Source organism: Zootoca vivipara, chromosome 2, assembly GCF_965207765.1.
Source record: "Zootoca vivipara chromosome 2, rZooViv2.hap1.1, whole genome shotgun sequence".
Classification (NCBI taxonomy): domain Eukaryota; kingdom Metazoa; phylum Chordata; class Lepidosauria; order Squamata; family Lacertidae; genus Zootoca; species Zootoca vivipara.
In genome coordinates, this window is record NC_142584.1 from 53628125 (window position 1) to 53641973 (window position 13849).

Below are 13849 nucleotides of genomic sequence, written 5' to 3' on the forward strand. Positions count from 1 at the left end.
ATTACGTTGTCTATGCGAACATATACTGGGAAAAGTACAAGACCCTTTGCATGTAGGTGTCCTGGCTCCCACCCAACACACAGAAACCCTAACATGTGAGTAAGAAGAGATGTTTATTCAGGCAAGTAATGGTGCAAGGTCAGCAGAAGACAAAGAGTTCAGGAGTTCAGGAATCAGGGAATACTTTCAGAACTGGATGGAAGCCACAAAGATGTCCCGACAGGTTTCATGCCCCACCCACTAACCTTTTAATGGCATGGCATGCTCACTTACAAGATTCACTCACTTTGTAGGAATGTCAGAATTGCAATCATGTGCTCCTTCAGGGTGGGTGGGTCTGCTCCCTTCTGCGAAGGTGGCAGCTGCTTCTAGGCAACAATACTGCACCCCTAGGCTCCAGATTCCCTGTCTACCCGTAGCAACACCTGATCTCACCATTCAGGTCTCCTTTCAGTTTCCTCCTCCAATGTTGGGGCCTGCCAATCCAAACCCGATCCCAATCACACAGCTGAGATCTTAACATTATGACCAAATGACCCACACTAAATGACCCAGATCAAGGAGAGCTGTTCATAAACACCCAAATAATGCTTAAGAAAGCATTATTTAAAATGAACAGGAAGAATAGTCGCTATGTATGCGATTAAACGAAAATAATTTATTTTTTCTGCCTTTCCCATCACAGTCTGTAGTGTATTGCCATGGTGGGCGAATTGGGTTCTTCCAAGGGGACATTCGCCTACTGTCTGATGATATGAAAGCACTACGTCCCACCATATTTCCTGTTGTGCCGAGACTGCTGAACAGGATGTATGACAAGGTAAGCCTAACATATGTTTTAGGGATTAAAACAATCAGTGATGGTCTACAATCTTGTTACCCAATGAAGTTAAGTGGACCTACTGAATACTTCTTTTTTGCATCTTAAATTCTTTGGCTGCTTTGTTTTCCACTTTGTCGTAAACCAGCAGTAACATACTTACTCAGAGTTATCACATTTGAAGTGAAATGAACTCCCAAGTTAGATCTAGTTTTGTGCATTACTGTTTATAACATGTAATCAGTATAACTTGCACATCCCCAGTATGAGTCTCCCTTCTGTCTGATGTTGTAGCTTAGCAGATAGGATACTGAACAGAAGAAACTTGTGCCTCTAGTTCCACCACCTATGCTTTTCTATATGCCTGAAGATTATTGTTGCTAGCAGGATGCCCAGAAGGTGAGCTTTGACTTGTGGGCATGGTCTGTTAATCATAGCTGTTTTGCTTACTAAAATAATGTATTGGTTCATACAACGGAAAGGAGTCTTAAAGCGATTTCAAGAAAAGCACAAAATTACGTAATAAAATATTCATACAAACAATGCAGCATCCACTCTGCTTTATCAGAGAAGCTCCCTTTCCACCGACTTGGAAAAAGCAAGTGTTAAAGTGTCATGTGCAGTGTTATTAGGGCTATTTGTGAGCGGGGAATTAGCATCTTTCTCCTGAGCAGCCTCCAGTTTCTAAATGCAAGCCTCCTCACTACTGGGCCATGGGAAGTTTCTGACAGGGAGCCACTGTAGACTCTTTCCAGCACTCTGATTGTGCTATGTTTGTAGGCGGGGAAAGTGTACTAGGGCAAGGTGATGTCATCAATATGTTCCCAGCTCTCACCAAGAACTGATTGGTGCTTTACATGCATGGGGTGCTGCTAAGCTGTGAAAGGCACACAACAGCAAATTTGCCACAGATGCTTCAGGAGTGTCTGTTAAGAGTTGACCTACTTTTTTTTCCCTTCTAATGACGTTATGACTGCACTATGCTTGATTTACCTGTCATATCTGGATACTACCCGGATACTATGAATGTGATACACGTTTATTATTGGTACCCAGTTCTCGTCTAGGTTTTCTGTATCTACCCCCCTAGATACAAAACAGACTTCTAGATACAATTTATATATTTTTTGATTGGAAATTGGTTCAACGTTCTTTCCTTTTCTTTAATGAAATCAGATGTGGAAGGCAAGCATGTGTACATCGTACTGCAACATTTGACAGTAAAATACTTCGGGGTGGGGGTGGGGGCTGAATTCTAGTGAAATCTCTTGCCTATCTGGACAGACAATAAAGAAAGGTGTGTATGTGTAGAAACCAGTCAATCATAACATGTACCGGTATATTTATTGCTCTGCCCACTTCCACCTGTGGCCCCACCCAATCCTGGAATGTGGCCCTCAGCAAGGAATGTGTCCCGTAGGCTGCCGAAGCCTGTACATTTCTTTGCTTTTTCACGTCTTTGCTGTGTACCAGCATTATATACCTAAGAATGGATTTGCAAGCAGAAAAAGGAGCTTGTGAATCAACACACTTGAAGCTGTAAACGGCAATGTGAAAGCAGTCTGACTTCCACTCCCTAACATTTTTTTCATTAGGGGCTGTTTATAATATAATTTCTGATGAATCTTAGGTTGGTTTGACATGGAGATTTGCCATAATTGCCTCTGCATAAAACATTAATAAAAATAACAACCAGCCACAATTAGCTCATTAACAGACTGGGAACTGCTCTGCAGCAGCCAGATGATTCTATTCTGTTGTTACAATATCCCCAATAATTCTATATAGCTATGCCAAGCTAATTACACAATGGAAGCCCTTGGGATACCTTAGTCTCTATACATACTTTTCAGTGATTTTGTTTGTATAATTCAAAGTGAATTGCAGCAGAAGAGCTTTATTGTTAACTTTTAGCAGTGGTATAGTTATGATTAATTCAAACAATTAATTATACTGCTGGCATCTGTGGAGCCCTGTCTGCTTATGCCAGTGATAAATTTGGTCCCGCTTCCCTTTTAAGCTGCGCAATCTTTTCTCTCTCCCCACGCCCTGCCATTCTGCATTCTCTTAGATCTTCAGTCAAGCAGACACCCCACTGAAACGCTGGCTTCTGGAATTTGCTGCCGAGCGTAAAAAGGCAGAAGTTCAAAGTGGAATAATCAGAAATGACAGCCTGTGGGATAAACTATTCTTTAATAAAATACAGGTAAGGATCTGGAAAAAATGGGCACTTGTGCAAGGAACCCGTTACAAAAATGAAATTGTAAATGAAACTAGAAAAATTGCTAATGGGGGTGGAGGCAACCTTTCCCAGGGAGCCTTCTTGCCCTGTAGAGGTTTGGGTTTTGGCCCCAGCAGCAATTTTTATGGGTGAGGCCTTTGAATGCCATTGTTATTCAAATGACTGGAAACAAACCTTGGGCTGAGTGGGTCCCAGTCACTGAATGGGTCTTTGCTCCCTAGCAACAGTTTTACTGGCAGTAAACCAGGAAGTCTCTTCCAGTCTGGATTTTAATCTAAACTGGATGAATCCCTGACTTAATTTTCAGGCATGAGCCACGGCACTGCCCTGTCCTTGCAACACACAGAAGCAACTTGCTTATGAGTCAACTAATCTTTCACTCTCTATCAGCTGTTTAGGTACTTGTGAGCTTGCATAAAACTAAACTGTGAAAATCACAGGAAATGTTGCTATCAAAGTGACTAATTCAGGATTGCTGGAGTGAACAGAGACCCCAAACAGACGCCATTCTTCTTATAGAATCCTGATCCTCTTATTGTGAAAATTCGCAGACAAAAAGTAGAATTTAATGTGGCTCTAGGGAGATTGTTCATCGGCAAATATATTTCTGCTTACTTGATAGAACTATCTCATTCCTGCTCCCCTGTGTGCTGTTCTGGGGTTACTTTCAAGCCCCCAGAGCACATTTGGGAGCAGGGCATGAGGCAAGAAATGAAGCCATTACTAGAAACACAAAAGGAAAGCTTGGACCAGTAGGAAGCAAGATCCTGTTCAGAGTCTATCAGAAGGTCTCAAATACATTAGTCAGAGTTTTACTCAACAGTACTTGCTCCAACCAATTGTGTGCTCCTCCAAAAAAATGATAATGATAAAAAATTAAAAGCAAGACACTAAAATACAAGGTTGTAGCCAGCTGTGGCTTTGCAGTAGTAGAAAATGCTTATGATTTTGTATGGCGGGGCATCCAATTTTCACCCATTGTTCCTACCTGCTGCACCTCTGTACCTTATCCCATGATATTTGGAACAGCTTTGCAGGGACTGCAGTGGGTAGGGAAGGAATCCATGAAAATTGGATGTCATGGTTTGCATGAGGGTACACTTTCTGCTAGTGCAAAACCATCGCAGGATACAGACAATCCAGTTTTATTTGACATGAAAACAGAATACTCTACAGCCCATATTATGGATTCAGAACAACCCTCCCACCCCACCCCATTTCTCCCAGAACATAGGCTGAGGTGTGTGTGTGTTATGTGTGGCAAAGTCAGGAATGTCGTTGTTTGCGTGGCGAGGCCCCGGGACCCGCAGTTCCATTAGATAATAAACACACAGACACGCATGTTTAGGTTAATGGGATAAAACAGGCCACAACTTTATTGGTTACAGATGTGAGCGGCTTGGCTTAGGCATTGGGTGAAATCGGACTATATCCTGACTCCTGCCTTTCTGCAGGGAGTATCATAAGAGTAAACCACCAGTAGGGGGAACCCTATGGTATACATCAATTAAGATCACCCCCAGGGTCCCCGATGGGGTCGTGGCACGCCCAGGCTTTGGACAGGATCCGCACACCCAGATCCCTTTAACAGGATACCCTTAATGTGAAGGGGCAGGCGGAGGCAACAACCTCCCCTCCCATAAAAAGGCTTACCAAATGCCTAACCGCCACTCGAGCCCCAAAGGCTCGCCGCCAACTTAATTGGCTAGTGGCCATGCCCCTGGCCAACCTGATTGGCCAGCTGGGGGGCGTGATGTGGCCAGGAGTCCCTATGACTTGGGGCGGCATCCCTCCACCCACAGCTGAGTTACTGGGAGGTCCTGGATGCCCTCCCACAACACTGTCCCCCCAGGAAGGGGAGCAGACTTCCAGCATGCAGTGTGAACTTCATAAATGTGGAAGAGGAAAGAGGTTTGGAAATATAGGAATAAACTATTTGATTAGATCTAACGGGTAGGCTGATCTTTGCTGTCCCTGAAAGCCCAAAGTATACTGTGCAAATATGTACAATAACTTCATTATGCTATATGCTGTTTTTTCAAAGTTCTTTTTGCCCAACAGGCAAGCCTGGGTGGCTGTGTAAGGATGATTGTAACAGGAGCCGCTCCTGCTTCTCCCACTGTTCTGGGCTTCCTTCGAGCAGCCCTAGGATGTCAGGTATGTTTCACCTGTACATTTATCCAGTTGCACTTTTTATTTCCTAGCTAGACGTTCTGCTACCATTAGGGGAAAGCTAGGTTATTAAAAATGAGCTGTGGTATTAACTAATACCACTGTAGGAACTAAACACATCCATAATGGAAATAGGGAGAGTTAAGTATTAGGACCATATAAAAAGCCATGTTTATGTACAGTAAGTCCCTTACAAAAGTAATAAGCTAATGGTAAAGATCTGATCAAAACTTGTGCCTAGATTTTAATTTACGGCTCCAATCAGGTGGGGAAGGTACTATAGATGGATTGGGGCCAAATTTGTCTGCCTTCCAGTTCTGTCTAAGGGGAAACCCCCATCCTTGGATGCCCCTGTGTTTCCTAAATACAACTGAAGATCTCCCGTTTTAAGAAATAAGTTGGATGCACCCACCCTTCTTTAATGGGTGTTCAAGGTGGCAGGGATGCTGAGTAAGACAAAACCAGCTTGCGGTGTCATTCCTTTTTCTTTAGCAGCAACCACCGATAGGCCTTTTCAAGTGTGGGCCTGTAGCACTAAACTTGACCAATAATTGGTTCATTTCCTAGCTTGCAGTACAAGTTCCAAAGTGCATCCTCTTCAGCTGCTCCCAGAGTTCCTACAAAGGAGATATTTCTCCTCCATCTTTAATGTCTTTCTCCATCTCTAAATTCAGCGATCATAAGCTATTATTGTACACAATTGTAATTTAGATTATGTTCTTCCTGAGTCTAACACTGGAGAGAAAAGTATTTATTGCTCTCTCTTTTTTGCCTTCAAATAAAATGGTGAAATTAGCATCATCTTGTTTAAATGATGCAGGCCTCTGAATACCTGTTCTGTCTTTAATGTGTTATGCCTCTGAATACCAGTTGCTGAGGATCACAAGTGGGAGAATTCAGCTGTCCATTTGTCCTGCTTGAAGGCTTTCAAAAGGCATCTGATTTGACCAGATGGACCTTTGGTCTGACCCAGTAAAGTTGTTCTTATTTTCTTACATACTTTTGACAGGTCTATGAAGGCTATGGTCAAACAGAATGCACAGCTGGTTGTACCTTCACTACTCCAGGGGACTGGACATCAGGTAATAAACCAGGCAGGGTACAGAATCATCAAGTAATCAATTGCCTTTTTATGCATTGCGAAACGATTCACAGATAAAGAATAAAAACAGCTAAGAATAATTGTAAAAACAATACAAAGGCCAAATAAAGTTAGTTGTGAAAACAATACAAAATGAACATCAAAGACAGGGACCTTTTCATCCAGATGGAAAAGCTTGTCAAAACATTTATGTCTACCATTTCCCCCCAGAAACTACACATAGTGGGCACCTTTCATACCCAACAGAGAAAAGTGTTCCACAAAACAGGAGCAGCTACACTGAAAACTCTGCTTTGAAATACTGTGGCTTTCAGAGATTTTAAGGATACAGTAAACCCCTGTAGAATGCAGTGACCTACTAGGTATATAAGGAATAAGGCAGTCCCTCAAGAAACTCTGTTTTATAATGCAAGTTTCATTAGCTTATTTAAGCTTGAAAACAATTAGGTCAGAATCCTAAGATGCCATGTATGTGTGTGCAGGAGAATGACATGTGTAATCATGGTATACTTTGCAGCTTTGGGCTCAGCATTTTTCACTGCCAAAAAGGCAAGCAGCTTTAAAAACCAATCCGTGGTTTGTCCCTTTTCTCACTGAAACAACAGCTGTGCTCAGCCTAAACAAATGCTACTTATCAGTATGCGTATATCATTTCTTTAGATCCCAGCTTCTGTGACTTACGATAATCTGTGGCCCTGTCTGGATTTTGTTTCCTCCCTTGGATTGTCCTTAGAAAGAGTTATATGTGCTCTTTCCCCTCACTCCTAATTACAATTATTATTTTTCAATACACTAGCAATAAAACTGCATCTTCAGCAATGTTCAGATACTTTTATGATAATAATTTGCTGTAGTCATTTTACTTTTGTTATACTTTAATTTTTTAAAAAAGATGAATGTCTCCTTGGCAAGAAGCCAGCAACTACACATCGATGGAACACAAGTCGAGATAAAGAAAGAGATGCCTACCAGAATTTTGAAAAAGAGGGAGAACTATAGATTCATAACATCGGCGTTATGGAAAAATAACATTAGGTTTAAATGGGAATTCCCGGAAGGGATTACATTTACATATAAAGACAGAAAACGAACTTATAGATCAGTAGAGGAGACTAAAATATTTTGGAGAAAATACTGGGACGAGCTAGGTGGGGAGAAACTACCAGAGGCAAAGGGAGACAGCAAGTAATTCTGTGGGGAATGAAAGTCTTTTTAGCATTTGTAAAGTAAAGCTTTTTTTCTGTTTTTTTTTCTTTCCCTTACAAAGGAATCTTATTTGTTTACATTTGCTTACATTTTTCTGTTAACGGTTTACGTTTTGCTCTTTTTGTTGTTTCTGTTTTTTCTTTTTTCTTATTTTTTAATTTTCATCTAGAGAGTGATTTGCCTGACATTGTTTCATTGTTTACTGATATTTTTTAGGCTTATCCTCCTTTTTATCCCTCTGTATCTACCTGGTTACCACTTGACAGGTGGATATAGGGCAGTAATATAGAACTCATTATATATATAATAAAGGGCAACCATGTTGAAGTGCATCTCTTGGAATATAAACGGATTGAATAGTAAATATAAGAGGAATAAGACAGAATGTTTATTAAAAAAAAAGAAATGGGACGTAATCTGTATGCAGGAAACGCATATTGTACAAAACCATATAAGAGTGCTAAAAAACAGCAGGCTGGGTCTCGAATTTATATCTTCAGGTACAGAAAAAAAAGAGGGATAGTTATGTACATAAATGGAGTGCTAAAACCAAAACTATTATTTAAGGACGAGGAGGGTAGGATATTGGGAGTAGAAACGCATACAAGAGAAGGAAAAATAATAATAGTGGGCATTTATGCCCCCAACGACAAGAAAGATGAATTCTTTAAAAAGGTAGAAGAGGCTTTATGGGACCACATGGGAGATAATATGATAGTGATGGGAGACCTAAATGGGGTGGTCTCAATAGAGCTGGATAGAACGCACAGGGACAAAGAAATTAAATCAGGTAAACTCCCTCAATCATTTTTTCAATTTGTGGAAAACTACGACCTGCATGACGCTTGGAGAATCAAAAATCCCAATGTTAGAGACATTACCCACTATTCGGATGCACAGAAATCGGGAGGAAGAATTGATGCAATCTGGATTTCAAGGAAACTAACACTACATCTAGATAAGGCCGAAATATTAAATAAGTCAGTCTCTGATCATAACCCTGTAATAATTCAATTAAAATTTAAAAGTAAAACAAAGGGGAGATGGAGGCTTAATGATGAGATATGGAGGGAAGAACAAAGGGTTATTAAGGCCAAGGAGACGCTCAAGGAATTTTTTGAGATAAATGAAAGCCAAGGATCAGATAGGAAAATTATATGGGAAGCAAGTAAGGCTTATATGAGGGGGTTTGGGATACAACAGATGGGCAGGATAAGGAGGGAAAAGCAGAAAAACATTTTAGAAATTAACGAACAAATAAGAGGTAAAGAAAAAGAATTGGTTAAATTTCCAAAAAATGACGAAATAAAACAACAAATTAAATTATTGCAAGCACATTTGTTGGATTTGGTCAACAAAGAGGTCGAGAAAAAAATTATTTGGACAAAACAAAAATACTTTGAGCAGGCAAACAAACCCGGAAGAATGTTAGCCTGGGCGATAAAAGAAAGACAGGCTAATAAAATAATAAATAATATAATAGATGAAGGAAAGGAAATTACGGACATTGACCAAATCAAAGATAAATTTGTGAGCTATTACAAGAATTTATACAAAGAGGTGGATATCGATAAAAAGGAAGCCATAAATTACATACTTGATAACAACTTACCTGAAATTAATGATACAGAATATGCAATTCTAAATGCCGACATCGAAAAAGAAGAAATCCAAAGAGCCATTAGGAATTTAAAAGAAGGGAAATCACCGGGCCCAGATGGGATCCCGGTGAAGTATTACAAAAAACTAGAAGATGTGATAACACCCAAACTCCAAATTATAATGAATGAAATATTAGACAAGGGAGAATTACCAGAATCCTGGCGGGAAGCCTTTATTACCTTAATTCCTAAAAAAGATGCGGATCCGAAACTTATAAAAAATTACAGGCCAATTTCTTTATTAAATATAGATTACAAAATCTTTACAAGCATATTATCGAACAGATTAAAAAACTTCTTGAGCAGAATAATAAACAAAGACCAGGCAGGCTTTCTCCCCCAAAGGCAAATAAAAGACAATATCAGAATAATTATAGATATCTTGGAATATGTTGATATGAAACCAGGCCTTGAAATCGCGATGCTACTCGTCGATGCGGAAAAGGCATTCGATAGTGTATCCTGGCCCTTCATGATTAATGTCTGCGAAAACCTGAAAATGGGAAATAAAATACTAAATGGAATATATATAAAGAACAAAAGGCAAAAATAATTATTAACAACGAAATTACGGGAGGTTTCAATATAGAAAGAGGGACGAGACAAGGGTGTCCCCTGTCTCCCCTATTGTTTATTATGGTAATTGAGACACTCTTAACAGCGTTAAGAAAAGATAAAGAGATCAAAGGCATCAGCTTGGGCCCAACATGTTACAAGACGAAAGCTTTCGCAGACGATTTAATAATAGTCACAGAAACGCCCCAAGAAAGCATCATGAAAGCGCTTACCAAGATGAAAGAATTTAGTAGGGTTTCGGGGTTCAAATTAAATAAAGAAAAATCTAAAATATTAACTAAAAATATGAGGGAGAAAGACAATGAAGAATTAGCAAAGAATACGGGAATTAAAATAGAGAAAAAAGTTAACTACTTGGGAATTTGGATCTCGAACAAAAACACCAATTTACTTAAAGACAATTATCTTAAAAAATGGAAAGAAATTAAGGATAGTATGGCTAAATGGAGTAAACTAAGATTGTCAATCTGGGGACGAGTGTCAATGATAAAAATGGTGGTCCTACCAAAAATAATGTTCCTCTTTCAAAATATCCCAATAATCTTGGGACTTAGACATTTTAAAGACTGGCAAAAGGACCTTGCTGACTTCATCTGGCAGGGGAAGAAGGCCAGAATAAAAATGGAAAATTTAATAAAATCAAAGGATAATGGAGGATTTGCGCTCCCAGACTTAAAAAGATACTATGAAGCAGCTTGCTGGAGCTGGCTTAAAGAATGGATGCTTCTACAGAACACAGAAACCTTGAACATTGAGGGATGGGATAAGGTTTTTGGGTGGCATGGCTACCTATGGTATGGGAAGGCACAGATACACAAAGGATTTAAAAACCACATCTTGAGGAAAGCCCTGCTCGAGGTATGGGATAGAACTAAAGATAAAATCATGAACAAACTACCCGGATGGGTATCCCCAGTGGAGGCAAATGCCACGCTGAGGTGTAACAAGAAAAAATTGTGGCCGACTTACAGAGAATTGACCGAAAACAAGGAAGGGATCAACAACCTAAAAAAATACGAGGTGTTAAAATCTTTAGGGATAAGCTGGCTAGAATTCTTCCAATTGAAAGCTACATATGACAAAGATGTTAGAACACGAGGAATTAATACCCAAATAACCAAATTTGAAAAGGAAATATTGCTAAACAACGATAAGATTATAGCTAAAGTATATAAGCTGCTAGGTGAAAAAGAACAGGAAGAAGAAAAAAAAGGGAAATGGTTAGTAAAATGGGAACAAGATCTAGGCTACGAAATTCCATACGAAAATTGGAAAAAATTTTGGTCAAAAGATATAAACTTTACTGCTTGTTATACGTTAAGAGAGAATTACATAAAGATGCATTATAGGTGGTACATGGTTCCGGAGAAACTGGCCAGGATAAATAAATCTCTAAGTAACAAATGTTGGAGATGCAACGCAGCTCCTGGTAGCCTTTTTCACATATGGTGGACATGCCCGATGGTAAAAAATTTCTGGGAAGTAATCCATGAGGAGATTATAAAATTACTAAAAATTTCATTTACAAAAAAAGCAGAAATGTATTTATTAGGTATTTTGAATAACAATATACCGAGTGAAAAAAAAAGTATTTTCTTGTATGCTTCAACGGCTGCAAGATTGTTAATAGCCAGCAATTGGAAGAGTACCAACATTCCATCTAAAGGACAATGGGTCGATAAAGTGTGTGAGTATTTAGAGCTGGCTAAATTAACGGATATAATTCATCAAAAACCTAAAAATAAAGTTAGAAAGCAATGGGAATGCTTAAACGACTATCTGGGGAAATTTGGCAAGGGGACCAAAATTTGGTTGTGCCTTGAATGATCTTGCCGGATACGAGAATCGGAACTAGATGGTTTGCGAATTGTTAAGGCGATATAATTATGTTATTTATAAAAAGACAGGCTATATATCACGGACGTAACTGTATGAAGAAGCGGTGGAAGTTGTAACCTACCTTATTGGACATTAGTTTTCTTTTCTTTTCCTTTTCTCTTCTTCTTTTTTTCTTTTTCTTTTTTCTTTTTTTTTTTCCTCTTCTTTCCTTTCCTTTTTTCCTCTTTTTGTCATTTTTATCGTTTCGTGTTATGGTAATATGTTTGGATTACACAAAGGCAATGTTTGCTATTTGTTACTGTTTTTATTCGTATAAATCAATAAAGGTTTTCTTTAAAAAAAAAAGAAGCCAGCAACTCAATTGCAGACTAGTCTCCTTCACCAGCGAGCACTGTGAACTTGCCCTGTCACTTTCATAAATCTATGCGAAGGGATTAGATCCTGCACTGGGCAGGTTGTTTGCCTAATGATCTCTAGGGCACCTTGCAACTTTATAAACTATCATCTCTCTGTGATTTGCAGGTCATGTTGGAGCACCTTTGCCCTGTAATTTAATCAAGCTGGTGGATGTTGAAGAACTAAATTACTTTTCTTCTAAAGGAGAAGGAGAGGTAATATGCACTCTTCCTGAACTCTTTGCTGTTTAAAAAAGCCAATGAACCATTTTCCAGAGGCAAGATCTGTCACTCCTTTACAGGAGATAGGAGGGTGCAAAGATATATATTTCTCGACATGACCAACAAGCTCAGGTGCAGGAGTTTGCTCTGGTGCTCAGGAAGGCAGGCAAGCAAGTCGGGCATTAGGTCTCATTCTTTCATTTCAGTCTTGATGATCCAAACTTCATGCAGGGTAGTGACAAGAATTCCTGGAACTGACAGGAGCTGGGAAGGAACAAGGTTCATGACATAACTCCTTAGAAGCCTAGTTTAGGATGAACAGCCAAAGGAAAACAGGCACAATGGAATATATACAGCATCCTTGGAGTAAGATGGTAGCAGTGGAGCAGACATTCATCTTGTCCTGCTGGCTGGCTGTTATGAGGCTGCTACCTGATTACTGTGAATAGGACTATTACTGTGGATTTGCTTTGAAGGAATGCAGGAACACAGTTTGGTTTTTAAAATTATTTTTATTAAAGATTTTATTGGTTTACAAAAGTATGAGCCTCTCTTTTCTCCCCAAGTAACATTTTTACAGATCAGTTTCATTTGTTGAGACATTAGTGTTATATTAGGAAGAAAAGGGAGGAAAGGTGAGTGGGGGTGGGGATGTTTCTGTTTTACTTAATATATGCGTGGGGTTTTGTGTCAGCATTGCTTGTGGCAGGTTCTCTGCTATTCGCTTGTGTTCCTTTGGTGGTGAGAGAGGTTGGAGTTGGCCTAGGGTGTGGTTGTTGGTTTGTGATTGGCTGTGGTGAGCTTTGTTTTCATGTGTGAGTGGGGTGGGTGGACGTTTTGAATCAGGTTAGCCATATTGATTCGTATGCTGTTGGTGGATTTTTGTCGTTGTCTTGTTGGGCTGTGTATGTGATAAAGGGGAAGCACAGTTTGGTTTTGAACAAAAAAACGGTTAATCATTAAAAGATGGTTTCTTGGTTCTCTCTGGAATAATTTGAATTGCCGGGGGGGGGGCAATGAAGAGTGGAACCTGAAAGTCCGACAAATAAGTTATAGCATAAACTTTCATAGTCTTTGGGCAGGCATCCCCAAACTTCGGCCCTCCAGATGTTTTGGACTACAATTCCCATCATCCCTGACCACTGGTCCTGTTAGCTAGGGATCATGGGAGTTGTAGGCGAAAACATCTGGAGGGCCGCAGTTTGGGGATGCCTGTCTTAGGGCATAAGTTATTATGGACTATGAAAGCTTATGCCATGAGGCATTTCTTAAGTCTTCTACATGACTCTTTCTGCTGCAACAGTCTGATATGACAACACACATTTAACACCCAGCTGAGGATGGTGTAACTGTAAGCAAAATATGTGCATGCGAGAAAGAAACAGAAGAGCAACTGGAGTTTTGCAGACAGAGAAAGCTTGGAGCTGTAAACTTAACAGCAGCTGAGGAGGAAGAAAGGTGTCTTTCTCTGGCAATCTGGTATGGGAACAATGGACAGGCTTTGTTGAATGTTAAGCTGTCTACCTCCCCCTATGCTTAACTTGCATATATTTATTTAATACATAATTTTATTTTGCAAACTGCAGTACAATAAAAACAACAAAGCAAAAAGTT

The 13849-nt window shown here is 39.7% G+C and overlaps 1 protein-coding gene across 7 annotated transcripts in view; it reads left to right on the top strand.

Annotated features, from left to right (window-relative positions):
• ACSL6 (acyl-CoA synthetase long chain family member 6) overlaps positions 1–13849 on the top strand; it is a 95572-nt gene that overhangs the window by 73113 nt on the left and 8610 nt on the right. For all 7 annotated transcript variants that reach the window (XM_088661889.1, XM_060271680.2, XM_035105421.3 and 4 more), the window contains exons 12-16: positions 686–820; positions 2892–3026; positions 5124–5219; positions 6244–6316; positions 12141–12229. In XM_088661889.1, the coding sequence (XP_088518015.1) occupies positions 686–820; positions 2892–3026; positions 5124–5219; positions 6244–6316; positions 12141–12229 (528 nt within the window). The remainder of the gene's footprint in view (positions 1–685; positions 821–2891; positions 3027–5123; positions 5220–6243; positions 6317–12140; positions 12230–13849) is intronic.